The 21,581-nt window shown below is 44.7% G+C and overlaps 1 protein-coding gene across 1 annotated transcript in view; it reads right to left on the bottom strand.

The window, feature by feature from the left end:
• PCCB (propionyl-CoA carboxylase subunit beta) overlaps positions 1-21,581 on the bottom strand; it is a 1,054,487-nt gene that overhangs the window by 74,448 nt on the left and 958,458 nt on the right. The window contains exons 2-6 of the mRNA XM_050779627.1: positions 15,737-15,943; positions 11,449-11,568; positions 10,805-10,873; positions 6,952-7,008; positions 5,431-5,544 (exon numbers count right to left, since the gene is read on the bottom strand). Coding sequence (XP_050635584.1) covers positions 5,431-5,544; positions 6,952-7,008; positions 10,805-10,873; positions 11,449-11,568; positions 15,737-15,919 — 543 coding nt within the window. The 5' untranslated portion in view covers positions 15,920-15,943. The remainder of the gene's footprint in view (positions 1-5,430; positions 5,545-6,951; positions 7,009-10,804; positions 10,874-11,448; positions 11,569-15,736; positions 15,944-21,581) is intronic.

Here is a 21,581-nt window from a genome sequence, read left to right as displayed (position 1 = left end):
ACATACACACACAAATTAGACAGGTTTGGTGGCAGGCACCTGTAATCCCTGAGATTGCACCATTGAACTCCAGCCTGGGCAACAAGAGCGAAACCACAAATAAAAAAAAAAAAAAAAGGCCAGGCGCGGTGGCTCACACCTATAATCCCAGCACTTTGGGAGGCCGAGGTGGGTGGATCACGGGTTCAGGAGATCGAGACCATCCTGGCTAACGTGGTGAAACCCCATCTCTACTAAAAATACAAAAAAAAATTAGCCAGGCGTGGTGGCAGACGCCTGTAGTCCCAGCTACTCGGGAGGCTAAGGCAGGAGAATAGCACGAACCCAGGAGGTGGAGCTTGCAGTAAGCCGAGATCGCACCACTGCACTCCAACCTGGACGACTGAGCATGACTCCGTCTCAGGAAAAAAAAAAAAAAAAGAGTCAAACCTACAAAAAAAAACTCCATGAAGAAAACAAAATCTTCATGACTTTGTATCACACAGTTTTTACATATGACAATAAAAGCATGACCCACAAAAGAAAACCTGATAAACTGGACTTCAAAATTAAAAATGTCTCCACCTCAAAAGCCACCAGAGGCTGAGCACATCGGCTCATGCCAGTAATACCAACCCTCTAGGAAGCCGAGATAGGAGGATGGTTTAAGTCCAGAAGTTTGAGATCAGCCTGGGCAACATAGTGGGACCCCACCTCAACAAATAATGAAAAAAACTGCCAGACATGGTAGCATGTGCCTGTGGTCTCAGCCACTCAGGAGGATGAGGCAGGAGGACTGCCTGACCCTGGGAAGTCCAAGCTGCAGTGAGCCACGATCACACCCCTACACTTCAGCCTGGGTGACTGAGTGAGACCCTAGTTCAGAAAAAAGAAAAAAAAGCCACCACAGGCTGGGTGCAGTGGCTTGTAATCCTGGCACTTCAGGATGCCGAGGCAGATCGCTTGAGACCAGGAGTTCAAGACCAGGCTGACCAATGTAGTAAGACCCCATCTCTACACACAAAAGGATTTTTTTTTTTTAATTAGCTGGGTGTGCTAGTGTGTGCCTATAGTCCTAGCTACTCAGTAGGCTAAGGCAGGAGGATTGCTTGAGCCCAGAAGTTCAAGGCTGCAGTGAGCTGTGACTGCACCACTGTACTCCAGCCCAGGCAACAGAGCAAGACCCTGTCTTTAAAATATAAAATAAAAATAGGCTGAGCGTGCTGGCTCATGCCTGTAATCCCAGCACTTTAAGAGGCCAAGGCAGGCAGATCACCTGAGCTCAGGAGTTCGAGACCAGTCCTGGACAACATGGTAAAACCCTGTCTCTACTAAAAAGGCAAGGAAATTAGCTGGATGTGGTGGCACGCGCCTGTAATCACAGCTACTTGGGTGGCTGAGGCACGAGAATCACTTGAACCCAGGAAGCAGAGGTTGCAGTGAGCCAAGATCATGCCACTGCACTCCAGCCTGGAGGACAGGGTGAGGCTGTCTCAAAAAATAAAAAATAAAAATAAATAAAGCTACCACTAAGAAAGAAAAGACAAGCCACAGACTGGGAGAAAGTACTTACGAATCATATATCTGATAAAGGACTTGTATCCAGAATATATGAAGAACTCTTACAACTCAAAAACCCAATTACAAAATAGACAAAAGATCTGAATAGACATTTCAGCAAAGAAGGTTTGCAAATGACTAATATGTACATAAAGATGCTCAACATGATTAGTCATCTGGGAAATGCAAACTAGAACTACAGTGAGATACCATTACACACCACTAAAATGGCTATAGTCAAAAAGACTGGACCAGGCGCAGTGGCTCATGCCTGTAATTCCAGCACTTTGGGAGGTTGAGGCAGGAGGATCACTTGACCCCAGGAAGTCGAGGCTGCAGTGAGCTGTGATCATGCCACTGTACTCCAGCCTGAACAACAGAGTGAGACCCTGTCTCAAAAAAAAAAAAAAAAAAAAAAAAAAAAGAGTGGCTGGGTACAGTGGCTCATGCCTATAATCCTAGCACTTTGGGAGGCCAAGGCAGGCGGATCACTTGAGGTTAGGAGTTCGAGACCAGCCTGGCCAACATGGTGAAACCCTGTCTCTACTAAAAATACAAAAATTAGCCAGGCGTGGTGGTACATGCCTGTAATCCCAGCCACTCAGGAGGCAGAGGCAGGGGAATCACTTGAACCCGGGAGGCAGAGGTTACAGTGAGCCAAGATGGCACCATAGCACTCCAGCCTGGGCCACAGAGCGAGACTCCATCTCAAAAAAAAAAAAAAAAGACTGACAATACCAAGTAATCCACAAAGATGTGGAGAACCTGTGACCCTGAATACATTGCTCATGGTAATATAAAATGGTTTAGTTGCTTTGGAAAACAATCTGGCAGTTTCTTAAAAAGTTATAAACAAGCTTATCATAAAAACTACTATCTCACTCTTAGGTACTTATCTACCCAAGGGTTATGAAAACACATGTCCACACAGAGTAATACACAAATGTTCACAGTAGCATTTATCCATGATAGCCAGGAACTAGAAACAACCCAAATATCCCTCAATTGGTAAATGATGAAAATATGTAAAATATTCAACAGAATATTATTCACCAATAAAAAGGAATGAATTGATACACATTACAATATAAATGAACCTCAAAAAACGGTGCTTAGTGAAAGGAGTCAGATGGAAAAATCTGTAAAAGAAGAAAGTTGGGTGAGGAGTTGACTGTGGTTAGGTGGGAACTGACTGCAAAAAAGCAAGAGGGTATTTTTGGAGTGGCAGGTTCGAAAACTAGATTATGGCTGCACAACTCTAAAAATTAATTTGAATTACATGTTTACAATGGGTGGATTTTATGGTTTATAAATTATATCTCAATAAAGCTACTTCTGAGACAGAGTCTCGCTTTGTCACCCAAGCTGGAGTGCAGTGGCATGATCTCGGCTCACTGCAACCTCCACCTCCCAGGTTCAAGCAATTCCCTGCCTCAGCCTCCTGAGTAGCTGGGATTACAGGCACCTGCCATCACACCCAGCTAATTTTTGTATTTTTAGTAGAGACAGGGTTTCACCATCTTGGCCAGGCTGGTCTTGAACTCCTGACCTAGTGATCCACCCACCTTGGCCTCCCAAAGTGCTAGGATTACAGGTGTGAGCCACTACACCTGGCCCTATAAAGCTATTTCTTAAAATGTCAAGATCATGGAGAACAAAGACAGGAACTGCTCCAGATCAAAAAAGATTAAAGAGAGATAACATCTAAAGTCAATGCTTCATTCTGGATTGGATCCTGGCCAGGAGGAACACACACACACACACACACACACACACACACACACACACATATATATATACACACATATATGTATACACACACACACAGAGACAGAGCGAGAGAGTGTGCACAGAGAAAGCACACACACACACCAAGAGCACACACTATAAAGGACTTAAGTCCTGAATAAGGATAATGAATTAGAATAACATAGATGAATCAATGTTAGATTTCCTGATTTGTATTACTGTATTCTGGTTATTTAACAGAATATCCTTATTCTTTAGAAATACCCAATGAAGAACTTAGGAGGTAAAGAAGACATAGTATCTTCAATTTATTCTCAAATACTTCAGAAAAATGTAACATGCAAATATGTATATATGGAGAGAGAATAACAGAACAAATGGAGAAAATGTAAACAACTGGTGAATCTGGGAAAAGCACATATAGGAGTTCCTGTACTATTCTTGTCATTTTCCATAAAGTTTGAATTTTTTTTTTTTTTTTTGAGACGGAGTCTTGCTCTGTCACCCAGGTTGGAGTGCAATGGCACAATCTTGGCTCACTGTAACCTCTGTCTCCCGGGTTCAAGCAATTGTCCCACCTCAGCCTCCTGAGTAGCTGGGATTACAGGCATGTGCCACTACGCCCAGCTAATTTTTGTATTTTTAATAGAGACAGGATTTCACCATGTTGGCCAGGCTGGTCTTGAACTCCTGACGTCAAATGATCTACCTGCCTTGGCCTCCCAAAGTGCTGGGATTACAGGCTTGAGCCACTGCGCCCAGCCTGAAGTTTGAAATTTTATCAAAATAAAAAGTTACCAAAAAATAACACAGGTAGGAATAAGTGAGTGGAGGTATCAATATGACAAGCAGCATTAGTAAGCAATTAATTAAGCAATGAAGATCTGAAAGTAAAGACTAGCCCTTGAAAACAAAAATTAAAGGCCAGGCGTGGTGGCTCACTCCTGTAATCCCAGCACTTCGGGAGGCAAAGGCAGGTCAATCGCTTGAGTCCATGAGTTCAAGACAAGCCTGGGCAACATGGCAAAACCCCGCCTCTATTAAAAAAATATATCAAAATATTTGCCGGATGTGGTGGTGCATGACTGTGGTGCCAGCTATTCAGGAGGCTGAGGTGAGATGTTCGCTTGAGCCCAGGAGGCTGAGGTTGCAGTAAGCAGAGATCATGCCACTGCATTCCAGCCTGGCCAACCGAGACCCTGTCTCTAAATAAATCAATCAATAAATATTTTTTTAAAAAAAACTCCTCCAGACCCATAAAGATGTATTCAACTAGATGATATTCTAAAATCCAGTCAAGCTCTAAAATGTGGTGGTTTATCACCACGTCTCTGAGGGCCGCTCTTTTGTTTCTATACAGGAATGACTTCCAGGCCTAAACTGCTTAGGCCAAGCCACCCACAGAAGCAAGCCTGCAGAGCAGGGATGACAAGAATGGCTGGCCTGATTAGAAACAATGTCTGCCTGTCTCCTTCCTTTATCCTCCCTGGAAGTGTTGCCAGTTTCTGGCTGCAGTATGTCTCTCCCTCATCCCAATCTCTCTTACTGTATCTCTCACAAATACACTTTATACTTCACATAACACATTATTTTATGTTTCTTTTCATTTCTTTCTCTCATAATTTCAGTCTGTAAATAAGCAAAGAGATGTCAGTAATGAGGCTCTCCAAATGTTTCTGAATGCTGGGCTCTGGGGTGATTTCATTCTTCTTTGCACTATGGCTTGGAATTTATATAACAATCCTGTAGTGTTTTAACAAAAAAATTGTTTAAAAGTGCGACTTTTTTTTTAAATTCTAATTCTAGCACATCAGTTCATTTTAACTTTTCATATTTCCTCTCCCCTGCTTTCAAAAAAAAAAAAATTCTCAAGTGCTTTTCCCTTATGAACGATCTGTAACTGTAAATTCCCCTATGTGTGGCCCTCTATGAGAAAAAAATGAAAACTCTCTCTTCCCACTCTCTCTTGCTTTTCATCTACCCTTCAATCCCACCCCCAGTGACACAGAAAGGACCCACAGAACAGACACAACGCAGCAGAGAACAATAAGGAGAGTTGGAGAAGCTCTGGCCAGGTCATGGCTTAGAGAACTTAAGCCCTGTATTTTTTTATTCTCTATTCTCTATTAACAAGTTTCTCACCAGAAAGATGTCTGCATAGCCAGCCAAAGACTCCACTCCCTCTTGGATCCGTGCTCCCCCAGAGTCATTCAGCCCAATCACTGGAGCCCCCACTGTTATGGCCTGGTCCATGATCTGAGACAGCGGAGAAATCTTTTATTGAGACAAACATTCTTGATATAAAAAACGACATTCACAAAGTACCACAGTGTTTTCTGGAAAATGTCCCGAGTGCACTTTTCAAAACAGGAGGCAGTAACACTGGTTTCACTCCCCATCATGATTGGGTACCTTCATGGAAGACAAAGGACCAGATATTTAAAAGGCTGATTAAAGCCCCCAAACACCCAGGAGCCAAAGCACTTCCCATTAGCAGGGGATAAAACAACTCATGGCAACCATTTCTAGAACCACAGGCTCACATTGTAACATCTTCTAGCAGCCAGTTTTGTTCCCAGGTACTGCTTTGAAAGAACTTACAGTAGACAGAATGGCAAAGTGGTACTTTCATGAAAGCAGATGTTGACCCATCTGTTAATCTGAGGGCAGGCCCAGGTCTGCTTTTACTTCTAATGTGACAGATTTTCCTCATGGGTTAGTAATCTGACAGCATAATAAGCAATATTCCTACAACCTTTGACAGTTTAAAAAGCACTTTCACTTCCATTACCTCATTTAGCCATCATAACAGAGGCAGTAAAAAGAGAAAAATTAAGAAGGTATAAAAGTTAAGTGACTGGCCCAAGGTCTCAGGAGCAATACATGACAGGACCATGTCTATAATCCAGATGTTCCAGTTACCAGTAGCTCCAAATTTAATTCCAAAATTCTCTATTATTTATAGTTTATTCCTCTCCAGAGCATCTAATCTCTAGCAGTGGTTTTTAAACATCAGCATACAATGCTCCCACTGTTCTTTACCTTCTAGCACCTGGCCCCTCCACCTAGACAAAAGGTTCTTCACCTGAAATCCTCAGAACCCCAAGAGGTCTGTGAACGGGAGTCCATGAATGGGAAAAAATTTACATCTTTATCTTTACTAACTCTAGCCAATCGTTAACATTTCTTTTCATTATGAATATAGGCAATGAGCCTCAGTATTAGAAATACCTGTGACTTTGTCATTATTAGAAGCCACAGATATTTTTACATCCCATTAAAGTGGTTGCGGATACTCTGAAATATTTCACCTTTGACTACTTTGAAATTACGGTAGTTATTAGATCTACTGCTAAATCTTGTTATTAAATGCATTAACAAGGGAGCACATATAAATGTGGTTTTTAAAAACATTTTTAATCATTTAAAATCCTACAAATTTTATTTTAGGTATGTAAAAACAGGAGGGTCCAGGCTTTGCTAGCCCATGGAAGAGATCCACGATACAAAAACTGTTATGCACCCCTTCAGATGGGTAGCAGATCTTGCATACCTCTGCCCTACCCCAAGTACCTAGCTCAGTGTTTTATACCCCAAAGATACCCAATAAGCACTATGTAACTGAGGAAAGCAATGGATTGAATTTGAGTATTAAACACTTACTTTGCAGATCTTTTGGGCATGTGCTCCTGACAGACTGCCTCCAAAAACTGTAAAATCCTAAAAAGAAAATACAAATCAGCAAGTCAAATATAGTGACTGGCTAGAGATGAAAATCCAGTAGGAGGAAGAAATAGAAAATTCACAGATAAAAGCTTTTAGGACAGGCATGGTGGCTCATGCCTGTAATCCCAACACTTTGGGAGGCCACGGCAGGCGGATGGCTTGAATCCAGGAGTCTGAGACCAGCCAGGGCAACATGGCAGAAACTTGTATCTACAAAAAAAATACATTAAAAAGTTAGCTGGGCATGGTGGCATATGCCTGGAGTCCCAGCTACTCAGGAGGCTGAGGCAGGAGGATCACTTGAGCCCAGGAGACAGAGGCTTCAGTAAATTGAGACAGCACCACTGTATTCCAGCCTAGGCAACAGAGCAAGACCCTGTCTCAAAAAAAAAAACAACAAAAAAACGTTGCCTGGGCACAGTGGCTCACGCCTGTAATCCCAACACTTTGAGAGGACAAGGCGGGTGAATCACTTGAGGTCAAGAGTTCCAGACCAGACTGGCCAACATGGTGAAACCCCATCTCTACTAAAATAAAAAAATTAGCTGGGCGTGGTGGTGTGCGCCTATAATCCCAGCTACTCGGGAGGCTGAGGCAGGAGAATCACTTGAATCCAAGAGGCAGAGGTTGCAGTGGGCCGAGATTGCACCACTGCACTCCAGCACGGGCAACAGAGCGAGACTCCATATTTAAAAAAAAAAAAATACACACGTATAGTTTTTAAAGCATTTTCAGAAGTTTAAAAATTAGAAAAAAGTCTGACTTATAGATTATTCCATAGAATAAAATATCTTAAAGGAAGTTCATAAATTGTCAAGGCAAAAGAGCTAGTCTTTGCTCTACAAAAATGATTTGAAAGGAAAAAAGAGAAAAGAAAAAAATGATTTGCAGCTCTGAAGAAAAACCTATCACACAGAATTAACTCTAATACCAGATTCTATGGATATCAGTCAAGCACTTCTATTTTTAGGAAATATTTACTGTTTCATTTTACTTATTATTTTGAGACCGACTCTTGCTCTGTCACCCAGGCTGGAGTGCAGTGGCATAATCTTGGCTCACTGTATCCTCTGCCTCCCAAGTTCAAGCAATTCTCCTGCCTCAGCCTCCCGAGTAGCTGGGATTACAGACACATGCCACCACGCCCAGCTAATTTTTGTATTTTTAGTAGAGACAGTTTTGCCACGTTGGCCAGGCTGGTTTCAAACTCCTGGCTCAAGTGATCCACCCACCTCGGCCACTGCGCCCGGCCTATATTTGCTGTTTTAAAAAGGAAGGTTAAAAAACAAGAATCAGAGCTCTCACTGCTACTTCGGCTTATGGCTCTTCATTATGTTCAGATGTAAAGGGCTTATTGTGGGCATAAACTCTCCTACAGCCCCCTCAAAAAGACAGGTGGGAATTAAGAACAGAATCAGCCATAAGAATAAGAACAAAGAGACAATAGCATGGCAAGGATTAAACAAATTTGGGGGGAACTGAAAGCACAAGAAAATACCTGATTTAGAGGGAGAGAATGGAAGCTTACACACCTGCAGTGGGGGTAACCAAGGAGGGGACAATCTAGGAACCATGGAAAGTGGAGATGGGAAGGGGGCTGAAAAGAGACTAACAGAAGTCTCTGTTAGAACCAGTCAGACCCCACAGGGCCTCTCCTTCACCTTGAGAGGAAAGAGAAGGTTTGTTCTGTAAAGGAAATTAACCAGAAGGGTTCTAAACTCACAACTGCTAACCTAAAAGAGGAAAAGGTAAAGCTGAAAACACACAAGATTACGAGCCTATACACTGAATCAGTGAGTGCTGGCCCCTTTTTTCTCTCCCCTCAGAATACACCAACAGCCAATTATCAGGCAAGGGACTGAGGAGGCTCCCCAGAAGAACAGAAGCTCCCCAGAAAAAATATTTAAGATATTAACATCTTGGAGATCACTATTAAAAAAAAAATAGCTCATCACTCCCTACCCTCAGTATCCTTCAAGGCCTGTCTCAATTGCCCCATTGTTACTAAAGCTTTCCTCAACCATGGATGTGATTTTCCCTTGTGTTGGGTCTACAACATTTGCCTGGGACCTCTCACTCCATGTCCTGTGTAGTCACATCTGTTCTGTGCCATTCTGCCTATAAAATGATTCGCTTCTTCAGGGTGGGAACTCTTGTCTCAGTCATCTCCACCTTCTCCTCACTCCCACCCTAACATGAGCATAAGAGGTGCTCGAAAGTATGAATTCCATGAATTTTTCCATCTGCTTAATAGTGGTGAGTGAATACCATGTCCAGAAAACATAACTTTCTTAGTTCTCTCTACAGTGGTTCCTTCTGTACAAGTTTTTCTCAGCTCTCGTAAATTGCACAAAACAAAGAAATGTGATTCCTTCTATTTCAGCATTTGGTAGACCAATTTATAACAGTTTTAAAACATCTCAAAGGTAATTTAATTGGTAAATACATACTGTCTAACTATGACAGATTTTAAATTAACCAAGTATAACTATTTTATTTTTTATTTTTGAGATGGAGTCTCACTCTGTCGCCCAGGTTCGAATGCAGTGGCGCAAACTCAGCTCACTGCAACCTCCACCTCCCAGGTTCAAGTGATTGTCCTGCCTCAGCCTCCCAAGTAGCTGGGATTACAGGCACCCACTACACCTGGCTAATTTTTGTGTTTTTAGTAGAGACAGAGTTTCGCCATGTGGGCCAGCTGGTCTCAAACTCCTGACTCAGGTGATCTACCCGTCTCAGCCTCCCAAAGTACTGGGACTACAGGCATAAGCCACCATGCCCAGCCAATTTTAATATCAAACTTTAGGTCTGTAAAAAGACCTAAGCATTTTAAATTATATATACATCTACACCTCTGGAGAGAAAAAAGTCAAATCCAAAATAGTACACAAAATATTCTGTGTTAGTTTTCTATTACTGCTATAAAAAATTAACGTAAATTCAGTGCCTTGAAACAACACAAATTATCTTAGAGTTCTATAATTTAGAAGTGCTACACAGGATTGACTGGGCTAAATTAAGGTTGGCAGGGCTGTGCTCCGTTCTGGAGGCTCCAGGGGAAAATGTGTTTTCTTGCCTTTGCCAGCTCCTAGACACCATGGGCACTCCTTTGCTAATCTTCAAACCCAGGTACTGCAGATCATGTCCTTCTCTTATCATATCCTTCTAAGCTCCTCTTCTACCTCCCTCTTCCACTTTTAAGGACGCTGTGATTACATTGGACCCTCCTGGATAAATCAGGCTACGCTCCCTACTGTAAGGTCAGCTGATTAACAATCTTCATTCCCTTTTGCATGTAAAATAACATATTGATAGCTTCAGCTATGTGTGTGAACAAACTATCTGTCTTGAGGCACCCTGATAAAAGTTTTCTGAACATATTCATGAAAGCCCAAAGCTCAGGGGAATGCTGCTTCTGAGAGTCAAGTCCCCTTTGCTAGGCTGCACCCACTGTACTCTCTCCAGTCCACATATGCTGCCCAGGACACAGATGCCCTGCAGGCACACACCCAATCCTGCCAAGAGGAATCTCATTCACTTGGAATAAATTCCTGGTTCCTGGGTTACCTTTGTACAAGGCTAGTGCCCTGTGATCCTCCCCCAAAACAAACTAAGGACTCTTCCTAAGAAAAAAACAATATTCTGGAAATATGCACTGAAAAACAAAGCAAATCCCTCATTTTCTCCAAACTACAAGCAAGTTTTCATTCCCCAAGATTGGCTTCGTTCACATATTTTCCTCTTGGCTCTGCCCTCCAAGAAAGTTCAGACTATTAGAGTTATGAAATACCTGACTGAAGACATAAACCAATCTTCCATTGATTCGGCCCCGTCCAGTGACCACGCTGTCTCCAGGAAACTGCCAGAAAAATGCAAAAATAAAGGTTAAAAAATCCAAATACTTCTTTTAATGAATTTGGCCACTAAGCCTCAATGAAAGACAAAAACAAAACCCAAATTCCTAAAACATCAATAAGAACAAGAAACATGAAGGAATCCCACCCCACTTGCCCAGCTCTACAACAGCAAGCACAGGGCTACCACTTCATCAATAGGAGTGAAGGGCACCGTCATCTTAGGCCTTATCTACCCTCCTAAAAGCAAAATAAGACCCAGGTCCACCACTTCTCTATGCTTACATGAAGGAGGACGTATAAAGAAACACAAGGCAGGGTACAGTGGCTCACGCCTGTAGTCCCAACACTTTGGGAGGCCAAGGTGGGTGGATTGCTTGAGGCCAGGAGTTCCAGGCCAGCCTGACCAACATGGTGAAAGCCCATCTCTACTAAAAATACAAAAATTAGCCAGGTGTGATGCTTGCAGTGCCTCTGCAGAGGACTTCAGATAAAAGCCTTATAGATTTATTATTATTCTAGTGGGTAGGCCAGCTGAGCCACACCTAAAAAGTGTTCACACCACCATTTAAACAAATACCTTATTCTTATCAGCAGCCATTCCAAAATCTGCACATCTGTGTTCCACAAACATGTCGCTTTCAACAAAGCTGCCAGGGTCCAGCAAGAGACTGATCCTCTCCCTGGCTGTTAGCTTTCCCTACAATGGAACAAAGATCACTCAGTGATGTCATCACAGACAATTTAGTAAGCAAAGCAAGGGCTGTTCATGGGAAAGCTTGAAGGACAGATTTGCCCATTCATCTCAATGCAAATGCTTCCATTCTGTCCAACCTGTCCAAGGCAGATAGGTGTTATAAGACTTTAGATGACATGGAAATCAGGGCAGTGTGCACCAGAAGCCACCCAACTGTGGAAGATGAATAAGGAAATAGGGGGAGGAAAAGGTAGAGAAGTAGGGATAAGGAGAACCTGACCCTGGAACACAATTAACTAGTTCCGCAAGTACTTACTGGAGACCTAAGGAGCCATAAAAAGAATGCAGAAGCAGGTGGTGGAAACTAAAGCAGGCTTAGTGAAAGGATCTGACGCAGGTTTTTTCTAGGGAGACCTACAGAAGCACATCTCACCTCACGAGGGTCCCTGCTGCTCCCAGCTCCCACCTCAAGGACACACTACTTCCTGGTTCTTCTCCTGCCTCCTCTGTGGATTTCTCCTTCTCCTACTATCCTATCCCCTGCTTAGGGACCCCACACCTGACAGTGACACTGTGACACAGAGATGACCCCAAAGCAGGGAGTGGCTGAGTAGAAGGGGAGTGGGACACAAAATGCTAAAGAGCTCACTTGAGTTTAAAAATGCTTCTTTGGGCCGGGCGCGGTGGCTCACGCCTGTAATTCCAGCATTTTGAGAGGCCGAGGCGGGCGGATCACAAGGTCAGATCGAGACCAGCCTGACCAACATGGAGAAACCACGTCTCTACCAAAAAAGACAAAATTAGCCGGGTGTAGTGGCATGCGCCTGTACTCCCAGCAACTCGGGAGGCTGAGGCAGGAGAATCGCTGGAACCCCCAGGGGGCGGAGCTTGCGGTGAGCTGAGATTGCGCGCCATTACCCTCCAGCCTGGGCAACAAGAGCGAAACTCCGTCTCAAAAAAAAAAAAATACTTCTTTGAGGAGATGAGGTTGGAGCTCTCAATCTACCAAGAGCCTCAGCTGGGCACGGTGGCTCACACCTGTAGTCCCAGCACTTTGGGAGGCTGAGACGAGCATCACTTGAGCCCAGGAGCTTGAGACCAACTGGACAACATGGCGAAACCTGGTCTCTACTGAAAAATACAAAAATTAGCTGGGAGTGGTCGCACGTGCCTGTAATCCCAGCTACTCAAGAGGCTGAGGCAGGAGAATCACTTGAACCTGGGAAGCGGAGGTTGTAGTGAGCCGTGATCACCCCACCACACTCCAGCCTGAGCAACAAAGCGAGAACCTGTCTTTAAAAAAAAAAGAAAGAAAAGAAAAGAAAAAGAAAAAAAGGCCAGGCTCGGTGGCTCACACCTGTAATCCCAGCACTTTGGGAGGCCAAGGCAGGAAGATGAAGTCAGGAGATCGAGACCATCCTGGCTAACACGGTGATACCCTGTCTCTACTAAAAATACAAAAAAAAAAAAAAAAAAAAAAAATTAGCGGGGCATAGTGGCACGCACCTGTAGTCCCAGCTACTCGGGAGGCTGAGGCATGAGAATCGCTTGAACCCAGGAGGCGGAGGTTGCAGTGAGCCAAGACGGCCCACTGCACTCCAGCCTGGGCGACAGGGTGAGACACCGTCTCAAAAAAGAAAAAAAAAAAAGCCTCCATTGCTTGGGCTCGCAAGCTCTCAGCCCGAGGCAAATACCCTAGCCTACCATCCCCTTCCCCAACAACAACAAAAAACCACATACCTCAAATTGGCTATAATTTCCCCCTTAGGAGAGTAGCCAAAGCTGGTGAAGTTGTGTTAAAAAAAAAAAAAAACAAACAAAAAAAACAGGCAATCGTATACACTGTCATGTAAAGTAGAATACATTTTTAGGAAACCAATTTGGCAACATATATACAGATTTTTAAAATGTATTTATACTGACCAGGCACTGTGGCTCACACCTGTAATCCCAGCATTTTGGAAGGCCAAGGTGGGAGGATTGCTTGAGCCCAGGAGTTGAGACCAGCCTGGGCAACAAAGCAAGACCGTGTCTCTACCAAAAATATATATATATATATATTAGCTGGGTAGGAGGCTGAAGTGGAAGGATCACTGGAGCCCAGAAGGTAGAGGATGCAGTGAGCCGTGATTACACCACTGCCCTCCAGCCTGGCTGACAGAGTAAGACTCTGTCTCAAGGAAAAAAAAAAAAAAATTCTGTAATCCCAGCACTTTGGGAGGCAGAGGTGGGTGGATCACCTGAGGTCAGGAGTTCAAGACCAGCCTGGCCAACATGGTGAAACCCCCATCTCTACTAAAAATACAAAAATTAGCCAGATGTGGTGACACATACTTGTAACCCCAGGTACTCTGGAGGCTGAGGCAGGAGAATTGCTTGAAGCTGGGAAGCGGAGGTTGCAGTCAGCCGCTGCACTCTAGCCTGGGCAACAGAGTGAGACTCTGTCTCAAAAAAATAAATAAATAAAAAACTTACACCCTTTCACCCACTAATTCCTCTTCTGGGAAAATCTATGGAAATGGTCAAAAATTGTTTAAAAAGGGGTGCAGGGCTGGGCGCAGTGGCTCACGCCTGTAATCCCAACACTTTGGGATGCCAAAGTGGGTGGATCACTTGAGGTCAGGAGTACAAGACCAGCCTGGCCAACATGAAATCCTGTCTCTACTAAAAATACAAAAAAAAAAAGTTGCCATGCATGGTGGTGGGCGCCTGTAATCCCAGCTACTCGGGAGGCTGAGATTCAGGAGGCTGAGGCAGGAGAATAGCTTGAACCTGGGAGGCGGAGGTTGCAATGAGCCAAGATCGCACCACAGCACAACAAGAGAGAAACTCCGTGTCAAAAAATAAAAATAAAAAGGGGTGCAGGAGGGGGTTCATATTAAATCTGCCTCCTAAGTCAACTTTGGCAAAAGAAAAACAGCTTCTGGAGGCTTCATCTAAACCCAGTAGGATCTAACTGGGAAAGGGCTGGGTGATGTTCCAGGGAGGCATTGAGCAATAGGCCCCAACAGAAAGAGTTGTACAGGAACACTGACAGGCCTTTCCAGAGGATGATCTAACATCTCCTTCAGCCCTAACAGAGCAGCCCCAGGGGAGAGAGAGAAAGCACTCCTAGTACCACAAACCATCACTAAATTTACATTTTACTCTCGTGTCAAAAGGAACTGTCACCTACGGGTCCTTGTCAAATGCGAATTTATGACACCTGAATCAATACGAGACAAATATAGAGTTGTTCAAATCCCCTCACTTTAAGACCCCATCCCTCCCCCAGTGCCTCCCTCATGGTTGTGAGTTGTGCCTGAATACTCTTCACCTGTAAGAGTTTCACTTCTGCACCTTCCCGTTGGTTCTTTAATTCGTTCAGCACAACAGTCCAGACACACCCACGAGTCATGGACACACTGGGCAAGCCTGGTTTCTAGTCAGGGGTCACCTCTCCAAAATGGGCCACCTAGCTTATCTCTGAAGGCCAGCTGCGATTCTCGCCTCAAAACCCAGGCGGTGGGTGGCAGAACCTCAGCTGGTCAGTCCAGCCAAACATCGAGAGTAGCCTGCGCACTCCCAGAAAGTCACCTGCTTCTGACACATGCCTTTGCTACCCATCAAGGCGAGGCATGCTAAGGCCCTAAAGAGCTTGACCAGGCATTCTGCGGGCAGACGTTCCACAAGTTCCCTGCACGCGCACATCCCCCACTTCATGTTAGTGGAGTATGCCTAAGTTCAGTTTTCCTGCTTCCACAAAGGAGAAAGAATCTACCATCACTCTTTCATGGGGCACGAGAAGAACAAGCACATCGTTTTTACCGAGTGCCTATCGTTTTGCTATCTATGGTCTAACGATACGCTTGTGAAGGAAGAATTATTAAAATGACGCACAGAGATTTAATACGTTGCCCAAAAGTTTATGTTAAGTGGTGAGCTGGCTGGAGACCAGCCAGATCTGTCTAAATCCCAAGGGTTAAACACTGTGAAGAAGCACACAGGTGCTTCTGCTCGTTATACCCGCCTCCACGAGAAACGCTACAGGTTTTCAAAGTGAACACCCTCGCCCCCGCCCCTCCAAGCACCGTGCGGATTGGCAGGGAGGCCTCGGACGCCACAAGCCGGGCACGCTGTGATAGGTCGTGGACGCCAGGGGCGGGACTCACTAAGGCCCCTCAGGACTCACTCGCTTGTGCTGCGCGTCAATACGGCGTTGGCCTCCTCCCAGCAGCGCGGTCCGGCGCTTGTTCTCGATGCGTTCGTTAACAGAGGTGGCCTGGCTGCAAAGGCCGCGGATCGCGGCGCGGAGACCGCTCGCCAGAACGCTGAGCCTTGCCCCAGCCGCCGCCACCCGTAATGCCGCTGCCATTTTTGCTGTGCCGGCGCGTCCCCTATCGGCGCACCTGAGTACGCATGTGCGTAAAGCGTGGTTAAGGCGCTTGCGCAGCATCGGCTGACTGTAGGGAAACCGGGGGCTGGACTACAGAACCTGCTTGGGAGTAAGGCGTGAGAGTTCGAGACCCGATGCTGCCCGAGGAGGGTCGCGCAGACAAAAAGTACAGGGCCCGCCTGGCTGCACAAGAAAGGGACATAGTCCTTACTCTTCTCTGACCTCCTAGACCCCTAACTTTGTCGTCCCACTTCCTACAGAAAATAAGATTATAGGATTTAACCAACATTTATTAAGCATTGTGCCAGGTGTTGCTTTTTGCACTTCCCATGCACTGGCTTATTATCTGGATTTCACAGATGAGGTAAATGAAGAGATGAGTGATTTGATCAAGAGGCAAGATTGAGGCCGATGTAGGTGAGCCCAGGAGCCCAAGACCAGCCTGAGCAATATAGTGAGACCCCACCTCTACAAAAAAATTAAAAATTAGCTGGGCATGGCAACTTGCACCTGTGACCCCAGCTACTTGGGAGACTAAGGCTGGAGGACTGCTTGAGCCCAGGAGGTCGAGGCTGCAGTGAGCCGTGATTGCATCACTGCACTCCAGCCTGGGCAAAACCCTGTCTCAAAAAAAAAAAAAAAAAAAAAAGCCAAGACTGACAAAAAAGCCAAGACTAACGATGTGGTTGGCTAGGATTTAAACTCAGAGACCTATCATTATATGTGCCAAATAATGAGCACAGGACCCTTAACCTCTAATCAGTAGTTCTCAAAGTATGAATCCCATTAAAGAAAAAATTATTCATGACAATTACTCATGTTTAAGAATGGTAGGGCAAACTTTATTCAGGCCCAATCTGACAGAGGTAGGGATAGAGTTTTGCAGTAAGTCAGAGCGATTGGGCTGAATATAGCAAAGTGGGAATTTATAGCTAAGGGGCAATGTGTGGAAGTCAGGGAATGGAAAATTACTAAGAGGAAACATCGGCGGGGAATCTGGCTAAATCGACCTAACAGGATTCCTGCCAAAGGCAGGTCAGGGTAACCGAGCATCACCTGGGGGATGGTGGCGGTATGGATCAAAACCAGATATGGAGAGTAATCAGATATCAGGAATGGAGGATTCTGGCTAAACTGACTTGGCAAGATTCTTTCTAAAATGGAATTCCACAAGGAAAGACATGGAAGCCCAAGCTCAAGCCTAGTCAAAGAGACAGCTCAGAAGAGCCTGACCAATGTTTGGACAAGGAGGGAATCTTCTCAATCCAGCAACTTCAGTATCACCTGGGAGTGAGTTGGAACTGCAAGCTCGAATTCTCAGAGTTTACCCCAGACCTTTAAATCAGAAACTCTGGGGCTGGGGCCAGCCATCTGTTTTAGCAGATGACCTTTAGGTGATTCTGATCTACTTGCTACTAAATTCTGATCTGCTTACTAAAGTTTAAGAACCACTGCTCTAAGAATTTGGAATTGTACTGTTGAGAGCTTGACCATCTGTTTCTCCCACTCACAGGCAGGTCTTCAAGACAAAGAACATGCTTTGTATTTCTCATTTTTAGCCACAGAAAACTGCTAAAGTTGATCATGAGCCTTTCCATGATCCAGCTCATAGCCAGGGCCTTCATAAAGTGCAAATTCTGACCTACAACCTTAATGTTAAAGCAATTCAACTCAGAAAACATTTTTGAGCACCTACCATGTGCCAAGAACTAAACATCAGTACTCATTGCATTTCCTGGAGTAAGAACTGTTCATCTAGATAGACAGGGCAGCTAAGATGCCAAAGCCTCCTGTCTAGGCAAAGCCCACCTGTATCTGTATAACTCCATAATGGGTACTCTTGAACTTGCATTTGGGTCCTTGCTTTAAAGACTTCACCAACCTAGAGAGGCAGATGGACAAAGGGCTGGCCTTGGGAGCACAAGAGAGAATTTGAGTAAGGCTGAGTGTGTTGAGGAGAGTATCTCCAAGAAAGCATCCGTATGCCAGGGAACAGAAGTAGTGTGAGCAAAGGCCTGGCATGTTCAGATTCACATACACAGACACACACACACACATATTTGGTTGTGTTCCCAGCTTTTGGGGAAATGGTGGTAAATGAGATGGGAAAGTGAGAATGGCATTAGATTGTGAAGAGTTTTTTCATGTCCAGAAATTGGGACTTGCTTTGGCCTGGGGACAATTGGACTCCTTTGTCCCACAATACCCTGTAGGTTTCTTACATAAAGCACATCTCACACTGTGTTAAGGTTGTTTAGCTGTCTTCCTAGGCAGACTTTCCAGCCAGAGGGCAGGGACTGTAGCTGATCTACTCACCACTGTGGTCCCAGCACCTGGAACAAGGCCCAATGCAGAGAAGGCCTTTAGAATGTATGTGTGAAATTGAATCGAGCTAGCAAATAGGCAATTGCATGTGAGTCCAGAGCTTTTCGCCCACTCCTCTATGTCTTTTCAGGCTCTGAAACCTGCTCAGGTATCATCTCCTCCATGCAGTCTATCCTGATCCTCAGAAGCAAGGAAGTTTTTCTTATTTAACTTTAGATAACCAGTGCTTAGTAGAAAACCCAACACAGGGAGGCTCACTGAACCTAACTACTTCCTCCAGCTAGTCCTCTCTCCCTCCACTTCTTCCTCACTGTCCTCTATAGTTCTATAGATCTGTAATGTTGTTCCTCAGACCTCAGGTGCAAGCTCCAACTTGGGGCAGGTGGGTGGGGGTAGGAGGAGGTTGAACTATCCAGTAGTTGCCCTCTAATGCCACTATGCTCTAGGCTGCTTTCCTGTCCTTAGTCCCCCAACTGGATGCTGTGTTTGAGTTTTTTTCTCCATTGTGAGACAGGAATCACCCTGATCTTTTAGTTTTCTCACTATCTGAGACAGTAGAGCTGAAAATCTGGAGTCAACACCTGGGTGCAAATCTTAACTTCTGCCCTGACTTCCTGGATAACACAGGGTCATTCACCTAAGCATCTCAGTTTCCTCAGTAAAAGTGGAGAGGGGGTGATCTGTGAAACCCTTGTGTTCTGAGTTTCTTACCCATGACATAATGACAAGAGCCCAGTCATTGGTGTTAGACTGTCCTGAGGTTAGTTCCAACTCTGCCAGTTACTTCTGTGTGACTTGGACAACTTAGCCTCAGTTTCCACTTATGTAATATTGGAATAATAATAGTTCTACCTCAGAGTTGTAAAGTTTATTTTTATTTATCTATTTATTTTTTATTTTTTATTTTTTTTTTTTTTTTTTTTGAGACAGGGTCTTGCTCTGTCACTCAGGGTCGAGTGCAGTGGTATAATCTCGGCTTACTGCAACCTCACCATCCCAGGTTCAAGCGATTCTCCTGCCTCAGCCTCCCAAGTAGCTGGGATTACAGGCATGTGCCATCATGCCCAGCTAATTTTTTTTGTATTTTTGGTGGAGATGGAGTTTCACCATGTTGGCCAGGCTTGCCTCGAACTCCTGACCTCAAGTGATCCGCCCGCCTTGGCCTCCCAAAGTGCTGGGATTACAGGGGTGAGCCACCACACTGGCCAAGTTATAAGGTTTAAATGTGAGAATGCACATAAAGCACCTACATAATGCCTGGCAAATGTGAAGTACTCTTTAAGTGTTACCTACTAGATTACCAGTAGTATCCTGAGATGGTCTTATGTACCAGAAATTTTCATGAGTTCTCCTTCGAGTGAAGGACAGTGATACATTTCAGAGTATTTGTTCACTTCCTTCCACAAGGAATGAGGATGGATGGGGGACAGTGAGGTGCCAACATTTTCTGGCCATTCTAGCCCAGTCAGTTACAACTTTCAGCAAGGATCAGTGCAATGGTAGGAAGGAGGAAATGGAAGAGGTCACAATTTAGTCTGGGTCTTCAGAGAAGCAACTGCCAAGTGGGGAATTAACATGCAAGAAATCAATTAAGTGGGCCAGGTGCAGTGGCTCACTTCTGTAATCCCAGCACTTTGAGAGGCCAAGGCAGGCAGATCACCTGAGGTCAGGAGTTCGAGACCAGCCTGGCCAAGATGGTGAAACCCCATCTCTACTAAAAAGACAAAAATTAACCGGGCATGGTGAAGCACACCTATAATCCCAGCTACTCGGGAGACTGAGGCAGGAGAATCGCTTGAACCTGAGAGGTGGAGGTTGAAGTGAACCGAGATCGCACCACTGCACTCCAGCCTGGGTGACAGAGCAAGATTCCATCTCAAAAAAAAAAAAAAAAAGAAGAAAAGAAAAAAGAAAGAAATCGGTTAGAGAAACCACCTGTGAGAGAAAGTGGGGAGACAGTGGGAGAAGCTGGGAGGCTCATCAGATTGCAATGCAAATCTGACCTCCAGTCAGGAAGAGAGGGAAGGAAGGAAGGTGGGTGGGAGCTTCTCAGAATACCGTGCAGTTTTAAGGAAAGTTCATCAAGGTTGTTGGGGAGTACAGGAGCCAAAGTATTTTTGCTGCAGCTATGCTGGGAGCAGCCCATGGAAGGTGTGACCTCAGTGCAAATTTCAGCAGTGAATTTCAGAGCAACAGCTGGGGCTCTCAGTTACTATATTCAGTACAGTCCAGATGTCTTCTCACAATAGAGTTTGGGGTGGTTAGGAGTAAAGGGAGTGAGAGAGAGGAAATTTGTGAGAATAGCTGTCATCCATGTGGACAGAAGAGATTTTAAAGATTTTTTTTTATTTTTTGAGACAGGGTCTCACTCTGTCACCCAGGCTGGAGTGGATTGACAGGATCACAGCTCACTGCAGCCTCAAACTCCTGGGCTCAGGTGATCCTCCCCCCTCAGCCTCTTGAGTAGCTGGGACTACAGGTACATGCTACCATGCCGGCTAGATTTTTAAGATTTTTGTTGTGCATTAATTATGTACTTCTCTCCTTGGGGTGTGTGTGTGTGTGTGTGTGTGTGTGTGTGTCTTAACTGAGTAAAAAATGAAGTGCTTAAAATTTACATTTATCTTTATTTTTTCTTTTTTTGAGATAGGGTCTTGTTCTGTTCTCCAGGTTAGAGTGCAGCGTTGTGATCATGACTCACTATAGCCTTGACCTCCTGGGCTCAAGCAATTCTTCACCTAAGCCTCCCACATAGGTGGGACTACAGGCATATGCCACCAAGCCTGGCTAATTTTTTATTTTTTTATTTTTTGAGACAGAGTCTCCTTCTGTCACCCAGGCTGGAATGCTAGAGTGCACATCTTCGCTCATTGCAACCTCCACCTCCCGGATTCAAGATTCTCCTGCCTCAACCTCCCAAGTAGCTGGGACTACAGGTGCATGCCACTGTGCCTAATTTTTTTGTATTTTTAGTAGAGACAGGGTTTCACCATGTTGGCCAGGCTGGCCTTGAACTCGTGATCTCAAGAGATCCGCCCACTTTGTCCTCCCAAAGTGCTGAGATTACAGGTGTTAGCCACCACACCTGGCCCTAATTTTCTAATTTTTTGTAGAGACAATGGTTTCTCTATGTTGCCCAGGCTGAGAATTCACATTGTTATTTCTGAACTGTGTTTCTTTGATGCCGAGATTAGACCCCAAGAGTCCTAGCTTAAATTCTACTTAAAATTCTTAATAAGACCTAGAGCCTAGGCCATGCGCAGTGACTCGCATCTGTAATCTCAGCACTTGAGGAGACTGAAGTAGGAGGACTGTT

This window comes from Macaca thibetana, chromosome 2 (assembly GCF_024542745.1).
Source record: "Macaca thibetana thibetana isolate TM-01 chromosome 2, ASM2454274v1, whole genome shotgun sequence".
NCBI lineage: Eukaryota > Metazoa > Chordata > Mammalia > Primates > Cercopithecidae > Macaca > Macaca thibetana.
This window is presented reverse-complemented; position numbering and strand designations above follow the sequence as displayed.